Source organism: Syngnathus leptorhynchus, chromosome 2 (genome assembly GCF_054491065.1).
Source record: "Syngnathus leptorhynchus isolate UIUO chromosome 2, UIUO_Slep, whole genome shotgun sequence".
Classification (NCBI taxonomy): domain Eukaryota; kingdom Metazoa; phylum Chordata; class Actinopteri; order Syngnathiformes; family Syngnathidae; genus Syngnathus; species Syngnathus leptorhynchus.
Window position 1 is genome coordinate 18,967,941 of NC_141196.1, and position 21,330 is coordinate 18,989,270.

Genomic DNA, 21,330 nt, shown 5'->3' on the forward strand with positions numbered 1-21,330 from the left:
TCTTACCACGATCACATTGATGTAATGACAATTACGTTAGTGTTTACCTACTGCCTCCTTTTTTTATTCTCCTTGTGACATGTCGCTGCTTCTGTCTTTGTCATACTCTCATTATGATTCATACACCGCTAATCACATTACCACTATGGGCCCATAGCCTGACAGGTCACCCTGCCTTTCTGTTAACATTGGTGACATACACAATTACATTAGAGGTGTAGGCGTGAAAAAGCTTAGCTCAGCTGTCTCGGGTCTGAGCTTGGTCTCAAATGTGTATGTGAGAATTGAGAACTGCAAGTCCCAGAAAACTTCATTTTTTTTTTGTTGTCTTGGAAAATGTCTAATATACTTTAAATCTGCTACTTTTGCTTTCTAATTGCTTTCCTCCGTAGACTATTAATTTCACCTTAGTGGAATTAGTCAGAGCTTTTTATTGTGGAATATTTAATGAACTATTCACATCAGACTGAGGAGAGTTGCTGTATAAACAAATAATAAATGAACTGAAAGTATCACACAATTGCTGGATTTATTTCACATCAACTTTTATGGCTGTCGTCCCAGAAAGAAGCCACTGTTAAGATGAAAAGCCCGTCTGTGTGTTTGAGGTTCAATTAATTGCATCATCATTTCTCCTATTACTCTAATTATTGAGAATCAATGAATCCTTTAAAGACCTTGTTTCATTTGAAAATATACACATCCTCAGAATTTTCCTCTCTCAACACTCATAATTTTTTCCCAGATTTCTGTTGTACTCCATAGAAGCAGATTTATTTTCTGTATGTTGAATCAAAGGGAAAATATTACAAATATACTGTTTGCATACTATGTCCAGGCTGTATTGTGTCTCTTAACCAGTCAGTAAAATAATTAGTAATATGAAAAAAATATTAATATATTAATATTTAATATTAATATAATATATCAAAAATACATAGGCTCCGTTTAATGGCACAGACAAGACACAAAAGTCATTAAAGCAGTCTGCACAAATCTTAAAAATTTGCATTGATACATAAATCCTGAAAGTTTAATGATCGCAAAGAGAAAGAAGTGGATCACTGCATAAAATTCAACAACAACACAGTCCTCATGAGACATGCTTGATTTGTTGATTGGATATGAGATTGCAAATCATTGGGATGAGCAAACGCTCACAATGATACACGTAAACTTTACGAATACGCTTCACAACTTAAAATTCATGGCTTTGAATATATCGATTCCCTCTTATATTGCGTTTTCTTTCTTGGCTTTCTTGTCCCTCTCCATATATGGGCTTCTTATTTTTATTCTGAAATACATTCTATTGATAACATGTGATAAATCCAATGAATTGAACATTCACTGGAAAGGAGGCTATTAATTGAATAATTGTAAAAAAATTAAATAAAAAAGATAAAGAGGAAAAAACACGGTTGTAGGATTAAAACATCCGTGTTTTAATGGAAGGCGTCTCTATAGCAAACAGACCTTGCTGAGTGCACCTGTGAGCTTCTATTCATTAGAAATTATGCTCTCATTATGAGTACATTAATGTTTTTTTTCTAATAACACTGAATACACTGGTGGCTGTAGATTTTTTTTGTGCTAGTGCGTTGTGAGAGTTCAAGGTTTCAATTTGTGTTTTACATGAACTTTCCTTCCATACTATTTTTTGCCACTACACATATTATTTTTTTTTTGTTTTAAATTGAAGTGTGCATCTGAATCTTGGTAGTTGCTGCCTTCACTTTTCAAGTGAAAAGGCGTGCTCACTTAACTTAAAATCAGCCTACTGACACTAGACCATTAGGCCCATGGGTGTTAATTTAATTTAATTTGGGCCAGAAAATGTCACTGCATTTGAAAGGTCATTTATGAATAGTTTTTTTTTTTTACTTTCAACAACTCAAAATGTTGAGTGTCATCAGTCCTATCCATACATGTATATGTATATTTTTCTTTTTCTTCCAAATGGCCAGCAAAGGTCCAAAAATGCACAATAAAGAATAACAACCTATTCTGTATTCGCATTTGAAAAAAAAAATGGCAAGGTTTCATATGACATAATCAGAGCCTTAAATAAATGAATTAATCATAATAGAATTATTTTTGCATGCCCATTTTTTGACAATGGCTGATTTTCTGAAAGCATGGCTTATGTGATTTCGTGCCAAAACTGGCACTGCTTCGTAAATGTGATAACTAAATCATTTATGAAGATTTTTTGAACTTTCGACCATCCATACATAAATATTTAGTTTTTTGGGGGGGGCTGCCATCTATAGACAATAATAGTAGTATTTTGATAATACCAAAAATTACTATGGTGTATACATACATATATACAGAGGCACACTGGTTAGTTAGCATGTCAGTCTCACAGTGTTAGACGTAGCCCGTTTGATTATGACTCCAGCCTTCCTGTGTGGCGTTTGCATGTTCCTCCCGTGGCTACGTTGGTTTCTTCCGGGAACTCCGGGTTGCTCCCATATGCCAAAAACATGGTAGACTGATTAAGCACTCCAAAGTAAGCGTGCAAATGGTTGTTCATCTGTGCCCTGCAACTGGCAACCAGTTCAGGATGTCCCTCTACTGCCCATAGTCAGCTGGGATAGGCCCTCCTAAGGACAAGCGGTTCACACAATGGATGGATCAATATAACATCTATAAAAGTGCTGGGAAGAAACTGGAAAAAAAAGTATTATGAGCGATCAGTGTTTCTAAACTACTACTAGTTTATCAACTACTAAAATGCTCTGAATCATCCATCCATCTGTCGTGCTGGAGCGGCGAGCTAACCAGTGTATCACCGTGCATCAATCCAAGGCACCACATTGCTTTGGGCATCCCACTTTAGTGTGCCAAAAAAGGAGGGCCTAATAAGTTTTATAACTGTCAAAGTCACATTTTCTCCACGTCTCAAACTTGACTGTGTATAACTCGCACATTTCTTTTAAACATCATGTACTACTTTACAGTGTGTAAGTAATGACTGGAAAATAAATGCAACATGTGTGTGTGTGTGACCGATGAAATTCTTCCATTTCTTACAGTTACAAGCAGGCAAATTTCCTAGATAAAATACAAGATTGCAATTGCAACAGGATTAATTTTCAAACGATTCACATTAATGGAATGAAATTTGACAAGAAAGCGACTTCTACTTGCAATCATAATGCAGCTCTGCTTACCTTTTGGCTTTGACATGAGATTAGGGGCATCACATCCATGTGATATGCGGGTGTTTCCGCTGTCTTTCAAACCGATCAAGTCAGAGGTGGAGAAAGTGGAGTTGGGGGTTAATATTATGTACATCAGCCCCATTGTTAAAAGTGTAGGAGCCCACTCATAGGCAGATTTTTTAGAAAAAGCCAACAAAAAAAACATTTGGTTGTTTTATTACACTGGATGGTTAGACAAGACACTCTAAAGATAGAACTATTGGTATACAAGGCGCCATTTTGACTAGTTTCTGGATGTGGGCAGTTTAGATGCCATTTTTAAAGAAGGCAAGAACTTACTGGCAAATATTCCAAATGTTCTACCTTTGGCCATGGTATCAAGGAATCTTGGTGAAAGTAAGTCATCTAAATTAAAAAGAAAAACCCTTCTTGACGCGGGTTGCCAAAAGGCGTAAGCTCTCCTTTAGTGGATAGTTTTCAAATAAGTGAATGTGTGGCTTTGGACAAGGTATGCTGTAGATGAAGCACTGGTGCTATGTAACAATATTGATCAAATTGGATTTTTCATGAGTGGGACTCCGACATCTTCATTTCAGAAAGGTTGTAACCGAAAAGTTGTAACCATTTGATTCCTTGATCACTGTCAGCACAAATATCGAATTACAATGTAAAGGGTGAGTTGTAGTTTTTAAGTATATCAACTGTGATCAAACAAAAAAAGAAAATAGTAGTTTTCCTGGATTATAACAATAAATCAACCACTACAAAACAGCAAAGAAAATAAGAAACAAGGTACGGTTCTGTAGTTACATATTTAATAAATAGTGCTGCTGTATTTATAGCACACTTGTTCAAACAGGACTTCCCATCACTTTGAGACACAGGACACAAGTCTTTGTTGGTCTGACGCTACCATTTATTGCATGCAACGTTTTTCATATCAGGCATTTGAGACGAACCCTCAAAACATCAAGAAAAAGAACAATGGAAACTTGACACTTGGAATCACATATTTTCCTTAAAGCCGAACCAACCCCCACTGTCATCATACAGTAAATGCTAGTAAAAAGCTTATGGAAACATTTGATTTTACAAAAAACAATCTCATATTTGTACCAATATGGTATGGAAAATCATTTAGATTCTTTATTTGTTCTTAAATAAATAGAGCAATTCCCACTGGACACGAATAGAGGCACTTAAGTTTTTTTTTCCTTTTTTTTGTCAAATGTTCTTTCCACATCTGCATTGTCTTCCATACACATTCAGCAGTGGTTACATGATTGAAAACCAAAGCACTCATTCTTGATGAGCTGGATTTAGAGACCACGACGACTGAAAATAAATATGATGAAAATACATTAAAAAAAAAAAGAATCAGCACAGGAGGAAAGTGTCCATGTTTTTTTTTTTTTCTTTAAGTTCTCATATGGAGGACTTGTTGCCGTGCGAATGCGACCGTAAACAAAGTCACAACTCTTTCACTCACTCACACACCCAAAACCACACACACGCATGATAGAGTATAGATGTTCAATATCTTGTTTCAAATCATTCAATCTTCTGGTCACTTGGAACTGACATAAACAACCACAACAATAACACAACAACATTACTGTTTGCAGGAGTCACTGTCCCTATATTGTGAAGCACAAACACTGTTGTCACTGTTGTCCAGTCATTTTTCAAAGACTCGACACAATCAGCTGTACACGTATACGCACAACAACACACAACAAACGACCAAAATGTCTTGTGGCGAGTTGATCGGATTCAATATTGTGCAAGGTTGCCATTGTTGCACAGTCTTTTGGTGGGATTGAAAAGGTCTTATATTTTATAGCCAACCTTGGACAGTTAGCTAGGTTGCTGGGTTACCGTGGGAGCCAGAACTGAGCCAACATCTAGAAAAAACTCACGGGATACCAAAATGTGCCATTGTTTATGTGCTGGGATCGGTAGACTGATTATTCTTTGGTGAAATATTTCACTTAGAACAGGGATTGTCAACCGGTGGTCCGCGGCCCTTGAGTGGTTTGTGGCGGTATTGCAAGTGGTCCGCGAAATTGGAAATGGAAAATTATTTTTAAAAATAAACTTGATTGATTATTTAGACTTGATTTACTTTCCAGCTTGTAATTTTTTTATTCATTTACCCATCCAAATTATGTCAAAGGTAGCTGAGATTGCCAAAATAGACATACAGATGCAAATAAATAATCTGTATAGGTCTATACTCCTTGGGTGAAACATAAAATAATATTCCACCAAAGCAGTGGTCCCCGAGTTGCTTCTTGATCATAATGGTGGTCCTTTGGACAAAGCCAGTTGAAAACCCCTGACTAAGAACAATGACAGAAAGGTCCCAAGCAAATACTGATTATCTCCACTGGTTAGATTGACGTTTTGGTTCATGTATTGAGTTTTACAGCACTACAACAAAAAAAATGCTTAGCATTTAGAAACAATAATGATGTAAATTAATAAAAGAAATTAGATAAAAATGAGGCATTGCCACCAAATGATTATGGTCAGGATTTAGTGCAAAGGCAATCGACATAAATATAAGTATGCAAATATGCGATTTACTCAGACAGTGGCAAAAAAAGAACAAAAAAAACCACTGTAAACTCCAAATAGTGTATTTTTAGTACAATTGTAAGTAAATCATTAAAGTGCCCAAATAAAGCTGCAGATTAACTGTATAGAACAGCGGCAATGGTCACTTAAATTGCTGAAAAACTAATCAGATTTCTTTAATTTTGAATATAACAAAAATAAAAAATAAAGGACACAATTACACAATGAACAATAAATAGCCACAGGAGAATTTAGATCTTAACAAGACTGGCACGTTAAGGTGACAGATGTTAGTCTTGTGTTCTCCTGTTAATAAATTATTTGTAATGTTTATAAGAGAGCCTGCCATTACCTGCATGCTCCTTGTCTAATTGGTGTACCAGACAAGTACTTTAGCAGCTGGATCAATATCAGACAGCATGTTTCTTGGAGCCTCTATAGAGTTTCCTTCCAAGAGTCATCCTCTTTAATTACAATCACATTTCCCTTTTAAAAACAACCCCATCTTGTTAAAAAAAATACATCTAACTTATATTCCTATTCAGGGAGGAATTTAAACCGAGTATAATTGTTGTCTCTCCAAAGAGGCGCATCATTTTCATTATGCTAATATGCACTCAGTGAGTCACATTCAAAGGATGTAGTTACTGTTAATTCCTAAGTGCGGATGGATTTTTGCTCAATTAATCCAGCAAGTCAATGCAATTATATTATGATTGCATGTTGTGTCATATGAAGGACCCCACCAGGGACAAAAGTGTCATTGTGTGTGTCATCTCACTGATCCCAGTTCTAGCTCCCAGGCCCATTTTATGATTTTCCTTTTTTTTTTTTTTATAGCTGGCTCCGGTCCAGCGCTTACAGCAGGTGAGCCTCGATGCGAAGCCAGTGCAGTCCCTGTCTGATGTAACGGACCAGCTCGGTCATGCCGCTCTGCTGACTCAAAGGCTCTATCACAGAGTCAAGCTCCTCGAAGAACTCTGCAGGGAGACAAGGAGACACTCCAGTTGAAACATTCAAATACACTTGAGATTCTTCACTGCTACAGCTGAGAAGATTAGCAAACAACACAAGAGCACTGAGACTGTGAAACCTAAAGTGAAGGGATTATGCACCTGCAACATCTAATGGGAAACAATACATCAAAAAAGGTAACTCAAATGTATATTGGCGATACAGTCCACACCCGTTTAATCACAGTTTGGTGTTTGCATATGCATCTATTTTAAGATTTGGAACCCATGACTTGTTATTAGTTTGCTGTTTTTTTTTTGCAGGCCATCTTGTTGGTGCTAATGAACTACGTTGAAGTGATTTAAGATGTTTTGTTTCGACAAAAGTTGCACATCTCGCTGCATCTTGGTACCGATGAACTCTGTTGAATTGATTTTTGGAGCTTCATTCAGACTTAAATCATCTGTCCATTGTAAAGTCCTTTTCACATTGCAGGGAACGGCAGCATGGAATGGCAGCATGGAACGACGGCATGGAATAACAATGGTGCCCCCGGTTTAGATGTGCTGACATACAAGCACCAGAAAATAAAAACAGAGGATTTTCCCCCTGGATTGGATACGGCCACGCCTGAACAACATAAATAAGTATGTTTCATTATCGCAAAAGAAAGCCCTGGCCTGGCTCATGGTAAGAAGGAAGAAGTGGAGACCAGCATAAAAAATGGAATGGTGCATCCTCTTCTAACAGCTCGGCGGGAGCATGGAGGGTTTACATTCGTGAGCTACAGTTTCACCAAGACAGCGGAGCAGAGACCAGTTAAGCCTGTCACAATAACATTTTGTTACAATCACATATTTTCCCAGAAATTGTCACGCCAAACGATAATAAGGTTTGTCTTTTATGCCATTGATGATATTGGAATAAAGAGCAATTATCTTTCAATTAACACAAATATGGAACACTTGAACATTGAAATGTGTGAATTGTGAATCGGCGAGACACATGCGAACTGATTTGCAAACCAAATTGTTTAAACTGTTGTCAAAAGCTTTGGGTGCGTTCTTAAAGTTATTCAGACGCTCTGATGCAACTTTTGAGTTGTGTGAGGCAGAGCACGCTCCTTTCTTATTCATTTTCAGACACACACAATTCCATAAAATACGGAAACGTGGAGTTACCAACGTGAAAAATAAAATGTGACTGGCAAATACTCTCAACGCACTAGCCAGAACAATAATTACCAAGGTGAAAAACATGAACACTTTATTTCAATAAATTTCTGCAAGTGTTTTCTTTTTCAAACAATCAATTCTATAACAGTCCTGGGAAATCACAATGTCCCAATATTTTAGAATAACCCAGTGGCCACCAACATGATACAAAATTAAGTAATTGCATTCAAACAAAACAGACCTTACAATTATGATGATATGATTTCATTTCCCTACCTTGACTACCAGTGGCCAATCTGTCTGCAGTCTCCCAGTGCTCATAGCTGCGTAGGATGTTGTTGGTGATATTTACATGACTGGCCGCCATGTGGTGGATGCGTTGCGGAATAGCTATGCTGCCTGACGAATTTGTTGCACCTCCCGATATTCCTCCCCCAATGCCGCCGCTGGCTGGGGAGAGGCTGAGAGAGAGTGGAGACGGAGTTCCATTGATCCTAGAATACACAGAGAATGTTAGGCCCGCGTAAACCAGTGAGACTTAAACGTAATGAACTGAAACGAGAATCTTAACGTGCTTAATTCCGTCTGTCAACCAAATGCTACATGCTGACTGTTTAATGGCGAAGGCGATTTTCTAGCCTAGCCTGAAAGCAAAGCGAATAAAGTTATCTTGGAATGCTTAGGTGTGGAAGAACTTGCACAGAACCTGGGGCTCAAACCCACCAGTCACATTTGGGAAAAAACGAGAGTGTCATAGTGGACAAATTGCACGTCTGCCCTCACGGTTCTAAGGTGTAGAATCTTCAACTTTTTCTGTGTTCAATTTTCATGCAATTGTTCCCAACCTGTCAGGTTAATTGAAGTGCCTAAATTGTCCACAGGGCATCAAACGTGAGTCTAACTAAACTAAACTAAACTCAAACTAACTATTTGAATGTTCCCTGTGGATGACCAACACAGGGTGTATCCCGCCTATTTGTATTGCATTGAGAAAAAATTTCCCAGTTTGAACATTAATTTCAGTTATTCTTTTGAGACTGCTCGAGAGAGTCCTTGCACCACTAGTGGTACCCATAGCACACACTCCTGGCTCTAGACACACAAAAAAATCACCGTTACGTTTGCAGATATGGACAATTTAAACGAGAGGTATTGAAATATAAATCTGAAAGGGCTGCATCAATTTTTTTTTTTCCAATGACTCTTATGTCCACTTACTGCACTGCGGTCAGTCAGGCCACTTTTGTTAGTTCACAAAATGTTGTGAACTAAAGTGGGCTGGTATGAGCCATGAAATTCCAAGGCTGATAATGATCATGATAATAATAATTCAATTTATAACGCAGTTTACATTTGGCACCAAATCTCAAAGTAAGACTTTAAAACAATCAGCGACTAATAAAAATACATAAAAGCAATAAAACAATAGCAAATATTTAGCTATAGGCCAGAGTAAAAAAGGTGGGTCTTTAGTCCTTTTTTTTAAAAATGATCTAATCTACTGGAACGTCTTTCCCATCTCTAGTAATAAGCACTACACTAATAAACATAAAAAAGCAAGATGGTGTGTTGCTTGTAGAGCAAAGTAACATTAACAAATGAAAAAAAATCTCCCACAGCGGTTGCGTGGTTCTGACAGTGACGACGATTATGGCCCTCGCTAATCCACAGACTTCTGAGCTAAGCGCACATCCCTGCACACGTGCTGAAGGCCAGTCCTGCTGTTATGCAGCGTCAGAGCTGTTCAAACTCATTAGTTTCACATCCATAGCGCCGCCATGCCTCCCCTCGATCTATCACCACCCACTCCATCTCACCTCAGCCAGCACTCAACAGCCCCTCTAGTCTTCTCCTGCTCACATCTACAGCAAATCAATCCTTTCCTTTACTTCCTGAGGCCTTTGTTTGTCTACAAGATTGCTAAAGACGCCAGGGTATTTTGCAACGGAGCTCTAGTGAATTCTGAATTTAAAATTATCTATTGTATGTGAGAGCAGGCAGGTACTCACTTTCCATTTGTCCTCCAGGGAGAGGGTGCTTGATGGGAGCTCTTGGTTGAGTTCTGGTATATCAGGAGAGACACAGGAAAAACTAAATGGAAGTATACTTTTAAGACCTTGAGTAGTAGCACAGTAACATTATCGGAGTTCTTTGCCATGAGGAAAAACTAAATGGAAGTTTAGTTTTAAGATTTTGCGTAGTAGCATAGTAACGTTATCTTTTCAATTCTTTTTCAGATGCTCAAAGTTCTTTGCCACGAGGTGCCATATTGTGCTTCGAGTGAGCAGTATGAGGGTGTGTGTGAGAGCGATCTTTCCATATTTAACACACCTGTTTTATTTGTAACCAATTTTCTCGATAATCAACGGTATGGGAAAATGTTTTTAGTCTGGATGTAAAATAATTTACACTCGGATTAAATGTTCTGCTCTATTAATTGACCCAAGTCTGCAAATCTTAGAGCTATACTGGCTTGATATTCAATCAGCATTTATTTCATGCAGTCAAGACCCAAACTATTCAGTGATCTATCGACCAGTAGCGGAATTTTAAAAATATATTCAACAGTTGATTGAGAGCCAGTGTAAAAAAAACAACTTTTGGATTGGAGATGCTCTGATTTCTTTGTTCTGGTCAGAACCCAAGCTGCAGCGTTCTGAAGAAGCTGCAGCTGTTTGATGCTCTTCAGTCCAGGCAAAAGATTTGGAGCATGCAACCCATTAATCCAGATAAGTTTTTCATCTTAAAAGGTAGTTTTGCTGATTGACTTGAGATGTCTATTAGCATCCCAAGATTTCAGATGAAGTCTGAAGGTCTTTTCTAACAGCAATCCTCTTTTCTTTAATGCTGAAAACAAATAATTACCACTATTTGTTTTTGCTATAGCTGAAGAAAATGTTGGTTCATGTACTTGTTAATGCACTGAAGCATTTGATCACAAGTACAGACTTAACAAAAGAGTTCCAAGAACTGACCCTTGAGGGACCCCACAACTCATGTCCATTTGATTAGATCCAAAACTTCCAAAGGTTACAAAGTAACTTCATTTTTCTAAGGACCTGAACTATGACTGTTTCATTTAATCTCATCCAAGTTTCCAACGAGTTCAACAGTTTAATTCGACACACCCAGTGTCCATTTAAAATATATAATACATCAGTAGTAAGACTGTTTTCATCTCTTACACCAGAGGTGTCAAACTTTGGCACGCAGTGTAATTGTATTTGGCCCACAAAGACAAATTGTGCATCGACTTTGTGTTAATACTAAAATTGCAAATTGTCTTCACTTTAAAAAAAAAAAAAATAGAGATATTTCTGGCAATTTTTTTTCCATTCATCTATTTACAAATCTGAACAGTTCTTACTAGTCTCTCATTTCAAAATCAGCTCTATACAATATATAATGAGGCGTTCTTATATTTATATGGGCTGACAATCATAATGGCCCTCCAAAGGAAACTATGACTACAATGCGGCCCGTGACAAAAATGAATTTGACACCCCTGGGTTACTCTGTAGTTTGATTGGTTGGTCCGTCTCTAAAAAAACATAATGTGTATCGACATAGTCTGAGTACCACATGCATGCACACGCACACACACACACACACGCACGCATGCACACACACGCACACACACACACGGCTCCCACAAATTCCCATTGCGTTTCCTCTCAGAAATCCAATCCCATCACTGCAAATGCGGCACTGTGATAATGACATCCTCAGTAATTAATTAAACTACACATAATTAATCAACACAAGTACATTAAACTCAACAATCCTCTCTGATGATTGATGGAGCTAATTAATGCGTTAATATCAAAGAGAAAGCATGGATTTTAATAATGCCATGCAAAATTAATGCACAGCACCATGAAAACGAATATGAAATGTGTTGTAATTGGCTTTGCATGTTTTACACCCATCGAGTGAGAAAGTAAAGTCACCATTTTAGTGTGTGTGTGTGTGTGTGTGTGTGTGTGTGTGTGTGTGTGTGTGTGTGTGTGTCTGTGTGTGTGTGTGTGTGTGTGTGGTGCGTGCGTGCGTGCGTTTTACCTTAAAATACTCCATCAGCGAACGGGAGTACTTGACAGCATGGTCTTTCTTCAAATGGAACATCCGCAGATACAGCAGCGACAGACAGCGGTTACTATGGAAACAAAACCATTAGAAGACAGATGAATCCTCCCTACAAATACACCATAAAAGCCTCATCTTCAATTCTGCATTATCTTCATGTCATTAAAAAAAAAAAAGAAACACAGTCATATATTTGTCCTCACATAGTCTGATGAGCACCTATTAAGTACACCAAAGGCAAAAACTCAAAATGTGTTTTTCTGATCATCCTTCATGTTTTTTTCTCCCAACAGAAAGAGCATGAAAGAAAACCAGAGGTGAAAAACCAAACATACAAGGACATAACCTTGTAAGGCTAATGGATTTTGCAAAATGCACATTTGTAATTTCAAATATCCATCTGGCAAGCTTCCATTGTGGGCCCTTGAAAAACAGACTCAGGAGAATTCAGTGAGAAGAAAGAGGAAACTGCAGTCATGGAAAATAATTATTTGAGTGTATGGAGTATTTCTTCCCCTCCATGCGTTTAAAAAAGGCTTCAGATTATTCACTGATTTTTGCTTTGCATGGGCATCTCAATTCTTTTCTGTTATGCCCCTTCAAGAGGAAGAAACTCTTCCATACCCCTCCAACTCCCATCAGTGACTACAACTAGTTTGTTTATACAATTGAAATTGTAAGTACACCTCTGCATAACATTGTAGACTGATTAACTTGTTCCCTGGGATCAACCACCACCACCACCACAGGCCTCGCACTGTGGCCCCTAAGTATTGGTCCTGGAGTCTATCCGAGCTGCCAAAACCAAAACTATCTGCACCAAAGACAGTTGAGTAAACCACTAACTACTTGTTTGCTAAAACAACAACATACGATTGTTTTATTGAACTAACATCAAGGTTGGAATGTTCCATCATTAAAAAAAAAAAAAATGTAATCATACCATAACACGGCAAGTTTCTTCTCAGCTATGGTGGCTGAGTGGCTGGTGAAGTTCTTCAACCTCATGGCATACCTAAAGAAAGAGTGTAAGGGGATAAACAGAGAGAGAGAGAAGTAAATATCTATTGATCAATTTTTTTTATCGCACCTTTCCTCATTTGGGTCGCGAGGGAGCCTCTGCCAGAATTTAGGGAGAGGGTACACACTGGCAGGACTCACACACAGGCACACGGTTGAACAGTTAAGAGTTTTAAATTAATCAAACATGCATGTTTTTTTTTGAAAGTCAAAGGAAAAGCATGAGCAGAATAAGCATTGCCGTGAACCGTGATTTAAAAACCTGACCTCTCAAATGATAAAACACTACCATACCGTGCTGCTCATTAGTAAATGTGCAGTACCACACCATTTCTCCAGGTTTGATACAAATTCGGACACAGACGATTTTTACGCTGTAGAAGGATATATTTCACATGCCACATTTGGCTATTGGTATTTTTCTCCCCAAGACAGAGCTACAAGGGTCATATTTTGCCTTTTGCCCTCAGTGACCTAATCAGCTCTGGACCATCATTTTCTGAAATGGTTAATCAGTCTTATGAAACTCAGCAGTGACAGGTGAATCAAGGGAAACGACTTTATGCTATTTATGCTTTATTGATCTTGAGGAAAATGTGCGTCCTTCCTTTGCTTCCCTCCACTCGGAGACCAAAGGTGCACAGTCGCAGCCCTGAAGTGTCTTGCCCAAGGACACTTCTGTAGGATGGATGAGCTTGAACTCGAGTCCTTCAGTTAAGAGTCTCCGTGTTCGACTTATCTGCTGTCTCCATCACTTCATACGCTGGCAGTTATTAAAGGTTCAAAAAACAACACATTGCTAAAAAGACACAATTGTGTTTTTTTGAATCAACTTGACTTAGTTTCACGACGTAAAGACCTTTTGAAGGATCTGATTTGTTAATGGGAAATTCATACCTGATTAACTCGACGGTTTCCGAATACATTGTGTATGGAGATTTGGCCTCAAGAGGATCACGTTCCATAGCATTTCCACACTCAATGAAAGAGAGGGCGCCGTCTGCGTAGTTGACTGCTTTACCAAATTTGTCCATCTACACACAGAGAAAGCATGCAGAAGAAAATTACAATAAGACACCTCAACAAATCTGCAGATAAAGCGGAGGAAACCGTGCATAAATTTAAGGTAAATAACAGGTCACTACATTTCACATCATTGTTCATAGCAGTTAGGTAATTATTTGGATAATGTAGCAGGCATCATCAGTCCTTGAGTGCAATGATCACATGGCTATATAATGGAGCAATTAAATTTTACATTACAGTCCTTGAAGCAACAATGCACAAAACCAAGCTAGTACTTCTCATTATTACCGGTAGTCAGCACATTTTGTGTGCGCTTAAATAATTTCCGTTTGCGGTGCGATCTTCCAGAATGCAGCAGTTTGTGTCAGTGTTATTGTTTGTGTGTGTGTGTGTGTGTGTGTGTGTGTTTGTTTGTGTGTGTGTGTGTGTGTGTGTGTGTCTATGTCTGTAAGATTTTTATCCAGTAGTGATTGCAGATAAACTTACCAAAGCATCAGCCTTGTGCTTGAGCCTTTTGGCTTCCTGCATATAGTAGTCTGCACTATGGACACTGGATAGAACACACAGGACATATAAAGAGCAATAAATAGTATGTGCGGGAAGACAAAGTCATTCACCCTATAAATAAAATGTCTTTCATGTTGAAGTAAAAAAAGAAACAACAACAAAAAAATGCCTACATAGTGGGACCAAACATAACTCAGGCAGGGTCACATGGCATTTTCTAAATGAATACGGGAAGCTAATGTTTAAGACAGAGCAGACTCCAGGGAAAACTTTTTTTTTTTTTTACATTGGTTAAGCTTTCTGTGGAGTATCTGCTCTGCTCTACATGACTTGATTTATTTATTTTAGTTTCGAACTGACAAACCATTGCAATTTAATAGTGTGAGTCACCTACTATAGAAATTTCAATGGTAACAAAGGGAAACAGAAGAGTCCAAGATAAAAAAAAAAACCCAAAACCCTAAATGTAATTATGTTAATGTAATTAGTGTGTTAGGGTTGTCTACTGGAACAGTCACTATGCTTGTACATACATGTCAGTAAAGGACAGTCTTGGTCTGGGAGGTTCTGCAGGTTCTGTCAGTGGTTCAGGCCACGCATCAGAGTTGGACTGTCCGTTGGCATGGAAACTGTCTCCACAGGGCTTCTTGTTATGATGATCTGTTAGCTGTACAAGTAGAAGCCCAGATTTTATGTATATATTATGAGAATATTACACAATCAAAAAACATAAGAGTGAACATACTGTAACTTATTTGAAGCTGTTGTCAGTGAATTCATTTGTCAACATGATGCTGCTTATATACACATAATAATATTGATATTCTATACTTTTGCATGCAAAACTCTGCTTCCAATATATTTCACGACCTCAAGCTTGAAGTGCACCTTTGGAGGGCGCACATTTTTGTCCAGTCTTGTATTTGCCAAAGTAATAGCCCTGGTTCGTTTTAAACCTGGTGCCATGTTGGATAGTGATCTGACGTCAAGTCATTGACCTTGCACCTACCAAGTGCTATTTAGTGATATGCCAGATGGCTTGCCGATGGATAGAAATCTGTCTTTTCTTTTTTGTTTCTACTCAATGTGACCCTTAAAAACACATAAAAAAACAAACCAAAACAAAATTGAAGAAAAAGCCAGGCCAAAAGCAACCATGTCAGCCCCACCCACTTCTTCATTTGACATTGAGATGTCAGATATATTTATTTATTTACTCTCCGTCAGCATTGACCCTGGAAAATTGCAAGAACGACTCAAGAAAGTGCCGTGTTGTATTGAGGAGGTGGCCAGACCAAGAAAACTGTCAACACTGCTGCATCGCCCTCTTTTTATAATCATTACTCTGCGCTTTTTGTGAAATATCACAAATAATGACGGATTATGAGGTATTGTGAAATTCCCGCTCTGAGTTAAAATACATGAAATATACGTACATTATATAAAACTATTTAAAACTATAATTTATAGCTCTTCAACACTTGAAGATGTGTCATGTCTCCACTCCGCTCTTGCCTTACAGGCCGGCTGTTGCACCCTCGCGCTAGTCCTCGGTAGCACGCACCGCCAATACGGAACTGCGTACGCTAATCAGCGCTGATGGCCACCACCTGTGCCCTCGTTACCTGCTGATTAGGACTTGTATTTAAACCCGACAGTCCCGCCATTACGGGCCGGTCCGTCTGCCTCCATACATGTATCCCTGCCACCTGTTTTTGCGATGCCACCTGGTTCCCGATAACCTGACCCGGTGTGTAGCGCAAAAAACGTTTTTTCTGATCTGCTCTGGACTATGGCCTGACCTTCTGAGCTTACTATACCCCTGTCTGCTTCGACAACTCACAACGTGACTGACTCGTCAGCTTGCCTCGTAGTCCTGCTCTTACACTTGGTTGCCCTGCCCCATTCATGACATGTTGTCTTCCACATTTTTATCATTCATTGTTCACGATCTGTTCAATTACGTGTCATAAATAACTAATAGGATGTTGGCAATCACATTTTAGGACTTACATTAGTAGCAACATTTCTGGCATGTGATAATCCTCTACTATCTCCTCTCCTGTGCCGGTGTGTGGAGGAGGACACGGGGCAAGTGGCGCCGCCATCCTGGCTGAGAGATGAACTGTTCTCACAAGTACGTTTATGAGGGGGTTCTTCAGAAAGGGGGGATAGTAGTGGAGGAAGGAGCTTCTCATCTTGACGCCGGGACTGTTTCCTGTTTAGAGATCTAAATAACGCACACACATATACACACACTTAAAACTGCAATAGTACCAGTCAAGCCCGCCCTAACGTTTGAGCTTTTTACATCAAAATATGCTTTCTGAACATAATGGTTCTGTTTTTTTTGCGCAACAGGACGGCACCGCCTCAGGTAAGCAGCCGTGAATGCGTATGAGTCATTCAATCATTTCTCTTTTGTCAAATCGACACAAGCACCACCACGATTATTGTTGTGTTCCCATGTGCACAACTTCACCTAAAATCAACTTATCGCAGATTTCCCAGTGATGTTGAACTGATTCAGTACATGCAATATATGCATTACATGTATTGGAAACATTCAATTGACAAGAATAAATGCAAGCCTACATGTCGGAAACGAGGAGTTCCAAGCTCCATATGATGACATTTAACGTGGTTGGATATCCCAATCCATTTGTGACACTCTGCCTAGCCTTGTTGCCAGGTGGGAGCATTTACCAATGTTTGTGATGTTTGAATAAATTAATCATTTGCATAAACGTGTGATTAATTTCACTAATGGCAATTTTGACCTTTTGTCCTCCAAAGCTATTCAAAACATGGACAGCAACACCAACTTCTTAAATAATTTCTATCCTGTGCTGTGCCATCGACCTTATTACGTCAAATGTCGACAGACTTCATGTGTAATTGAAAGTTAAAAGTGGTCCTTTCTTGTTCTTTCTTGATGGAACACGGATGATTAATCCCACAGTTGCCATTTTGAAGCTCCTGTGACTCATATTGTTTGCAACATCATAGATAATATTTTGGATGTTTTTCCTCTTCCCTCAAGCTCTAGGGTGGTGGTGGTGGTGGCGGGGGGATGATGCAATGCAAAAGTTGCTGAGCTTGCACAACAGCACCGCAGGCCTAGACATTAGTGATAATATACAAAACCGGGGAGACAAAACTAATTAGTGGCTGAGTGTGTTTGCCTGTGTGTTATGGCTGTGTGTGTTTGTGTGTGTACCGAATAATGGATGCTAGCAATGTGCATGAATATGCTAATATGCATGTTTGTGTGTTGTTTCTAAATGAATGCTGGTATGTGTGTGTTTTCCATGGCTCTTCTGCATATTTTAGGGTGACAACTACCAATGTTAAAGCACAAAATGACCACATGATATCTGCCAAATATTCTTCTGCAGTTTATGGAACGTTACTTGAAATTGCAAAGCCGCTTTTGGGAAACTCTCGTTTTCAGTCATTAATTTATAGCGTTATGATTTCACCGACTGAGCGGTGATAATCTGTCAAGTCTCAGATTAGAAAATGGTGAAAGGCTCTGAGTCGGGTAATCACATCAGCCAGTTTACTGCTACTATAAAAAGCCTCTTGGGTGAAATACAGACGATCTACACACTGAGACGTCTGGTGCCCAATGTTGAAGGTTCAACTCCAGGTCACCCCAACTTTCCCTCCCTTCTCCCTTGCCATATAATCTGTGTTTGTGACAAGATGCATAGTAAATCTCAGTAGACGCCACATTGACTTTTATTTGATGAGACTGTCGGCTGCATCTGTTTTCAGAAATTCACAAAGAGGGCACTGAAGTTTCGATTGCTTCATTTAACATGAATTGAAATCTCTCTGTAATTGATTGTTTTGAGGACATTTTAAATTTGTATCCTCTTTAAGCCTTCATCGTCTTTAGCGATGAGTTGGCATGAGTTTGAATGGTGCTATGGGGCAAAATTGACCAAGGACAATGGAGGTTGTGACAGCTGCAAGTTTTGCAAAGCCTTCTCTCAATCTACCCAAATGCATGCCTCTTCATTGTTCAACATACTGTACATATGGAATATACTGACTCATCAGTGTATCACTGGAAATTACAACACAGTACTCTACTTACTCCACAGAGTTGTTTTTGTGGTTGTGTATTGGAGAGATACAAGGTGGAAGGAGCTGACAGTCTTTGCCCAGTTGTAGTTTTTTATTGTTGTTGCCGGATGGCTCCATGTGGTCCAACTGGCAATAGAAAGAAGACCAAAAATGAGTTTAAAAGGGCGACAGGGATTGTGCACTAGCAAGAGAAGGTACAGTTATAGCCAAGGTTAGTGGCGGCTGGTCAAGAGATGGTGCTAGGGCACCGCCCCACCTCATATGGCCATCATAATATAATTCTCAGTGAAGGCTAAATAAATAAATAAACAAACACAAAAAATAAACAAATAAATAACAGTACAAGGTGTTAAAAAAGATGTATATTTGACACTAGGTGGCGCTATAGGTAGAAGAGAGTATTAACATGTAGATGTCTTCAGGTCACGACTATGTATTTATACACATGTGAAGTTTCAGATGTTTTGGGAGCACGTGCAGGTCGGTTATTAAGATTTTTGTTTTGTGCGGTGAAGGAAATGTGAACTTGTTATAGTTCACCAAGATACTAACGCGTGAGGTGACACCAATTTTGTTCAGCTATGTTGTTGCATCTGCTTGGTAATTAAATCATCCACAGCCAGCTCTGTTAAAATGGATCTTTAACGTCTGTTGTTGTCAATAGCAGTGAATGAGTTAAAAATAGATTTTAGTTATGTGGTTGTTCCTCCCAAATACATTGTGTTGTCTGTAATACCTACAGCATTGCAAAACGAGGATACATTACAGGTAATCAGAGAGCGATACTGCAGAAACGTATTTAGCTCACAATGGTTGATGCCTTATTTGTATTTTTTCATTGCTTTTAGGATGAGCAAATAAAATTAGGAAAGTGTAGAAGACAAACAGTTTTAACCTTGTGTTTTCTCTTGCTCTTGCTGGTGTGCTTCTCTGTCTGGACCACCAAGCCGCCGGTAGCTTGCCTCCTGTGTTTCCCTCCACTCTCTCCTCTCTCTGTCCTCCCAGGTAGCCTTGGAAGATTCTTTTCTTGCACAGGGGGGTTGCCCATGACCCTGAGCCCCTGACATCCCTTTTCTCTTCTTTCCATCACCTTGTCTCTCTCCCCCAAGTTGAATCTTTCTCTCTCCTCTCTGTCCGCCTGCCTGTCCCTCTCTGTTAATCTATTGGTGCCACAGTGCCTCTCTGCGTCGTGCACTAATGGTTCATTTTCTTCATTCTGCTGCTCCCCTTTGGGTAACTTAGGTCTTTCCCTGAGTCCTTGCCACTCTCTGTCACCCTGTTTTTGTCTCTCTCTGTCTGACACCATGACCCTTTCCCCTGGTCGCTCGCATCCTCTTCCTTCAATGCCATCCTGTTCTATTATCCCTACCCGAGATATTTGACCAAAATCCTTCCCTGGCACCCTGTTTAGCAAACTCAGGTCAATTTTCACCCATAGACTCTGTGTCTCCTGGTATTCCGTACGTGGGGAAAGAGGCATATCTTGTCCCATGTTGAAGTGTGGTGACATAGACTCCAGGTTCTTGCACGGTCCGCCTAACCCGCCAGGGTCAGGAACAGAAGTACTAAATGAACCACTTATGTTGTTAATGTTTAGCGTGTTATAGCTACTACTATTACTACTCCCAGTGCCATTGCTGCTGATGATGCTACCAGTGGTACTATTCATATTGGCAGTCACACTGCCACCATCTCGAACACAAAGTCCCTTGCCTCCAAAGACTCCCAGACTTCCCATTCCGCTGGCCGAGCCAAAACAGGGAAGAGGGGGGGTGTATGAGTTGGACTGAGGCTGTGCGTTAATTGCGGCACGTGTCGTTTGAAGCGGCAAAGCGGGGATTTTGATGACTTCTTCTGAATCCGATTGGCATTCCGAAGAGGAAGAGGAAGAATCTGTTTCGACAAATTCTCTGGACTTGGGTGTGATTTTGCTACTTGGGCCTCTGTGCTTTTTCTTGTCCTGTTATTTGACAAATAGCATGAAAAAAAAAAGAATCAGGATTTATCATTCTTGTTGCTAAAATAGTCTGCAGAATTCAACAACAAGATATTTAATATCATGGAGGGATAGATGATATTAAACTGGGCATAACTTGCCCACAGTTATGTGAGTTTATTACTTTTATTGACTTATGTTGCTCATCTACTGTACCGTCCAATTTGCAAACCACATTAATTCTAGCACGCAAAATAATGGTGCTCTTGTGTTTCTCTCAGTTTGTATCAATAACGTGTAGTATGCCATCTGCTGTACAACCTGTCAAAAAAACAAAACCCAAAATGCGCAGTATAGTTTTACTGCTTTCAATGATGATGATATAGTGCAAATAAGACAGACGTGTTTTACTGATCAGTGAAACGAAACATGTTTTGGCTCGCTAGTGTTTGAATGCCAATGATATTCACAGCACACATGCTGCACAATTGAGCACATGCAAGATGATGTCTATCACATTCAAATTAAGATTCAGTGATACCATCTTGCCACGAACAGTTGACAGACTTTACAAAAATTGTATCAGTGGAAAAATACCATCTGCAAAACTCCTTAAGAAATGTTGACCCACTTCTACTCCTACGTAGACATTGCACATGCTTTCTAACCTTAACCAATTAAGCTATGCTCATTAACTCAGGGCAAGCCTTTGATGGAATAAATAAAAATAATTTGTTGAACTTGGTTTGTTCCCTTGAGAACTGCTATTATTGGAGAAGACTAA

The 21,330-nt window shown here is 39.2% G+C and overlaps 1 protein-coding gene across 2 annotated transcripts in view; it reads right to left on the minus strand.

Annotated features, from left to right (window-relative positions):
- Positions 1-6,026: 6,026 nt before the first annotated feature.
- The window catches only part of aff2 (AF4/FMR2 family, member 2), a 114,977-nt gene continuing 99,673 nt past the window's right edge, over positions 6,027-21,330 (minus strand). For both annotated transcript variants that reach the window (XM_085904901.1, XM_085904900.1), the window contains exons 16-26: positions 19,506-20,570; positions 18,621-18,736; positions 16,529-16,745; positions 15,049-15,182; positions 14,495-14,558; positions 13,880-14,016; positions 12,906-12,977; positions 11,939-12,032; positions 9,889-9,941; positions 8,156-8,373; positions 6,027-6,730 (exon numbers count right to left, since the gene is read on the minus strand). In XM_085904901.1, the coding sequence (XP_085761027.1) occupies positions 6,609-6,730; positions 8,156-8,373; positions 9,889-9,941; positions 11,939-12,032; positions 12,906-12,977; positions 13,880-14,016; positions 14,495-14,558; positions 15,049-15,182; positions 16,529-16,745; positions 18,621-18,736; positions 19,506-20,570 (2,292 nt within the window). In that variant the 3' untranslated portion in view covers positions 6,027-6,608. The remainder of the gene's footprint in view (positions 6,731-8,155; positions 8,374-9,888; positions 9,942-11,938; positions 12,033-12,905; positions 12,978-13,879; positions 14,017-14,494; positions 14,559-15,048; positions 15,183-16,528; positions 16,746-18,620; positions 18,737-19,505; positions 20,571-21,330) is intronic.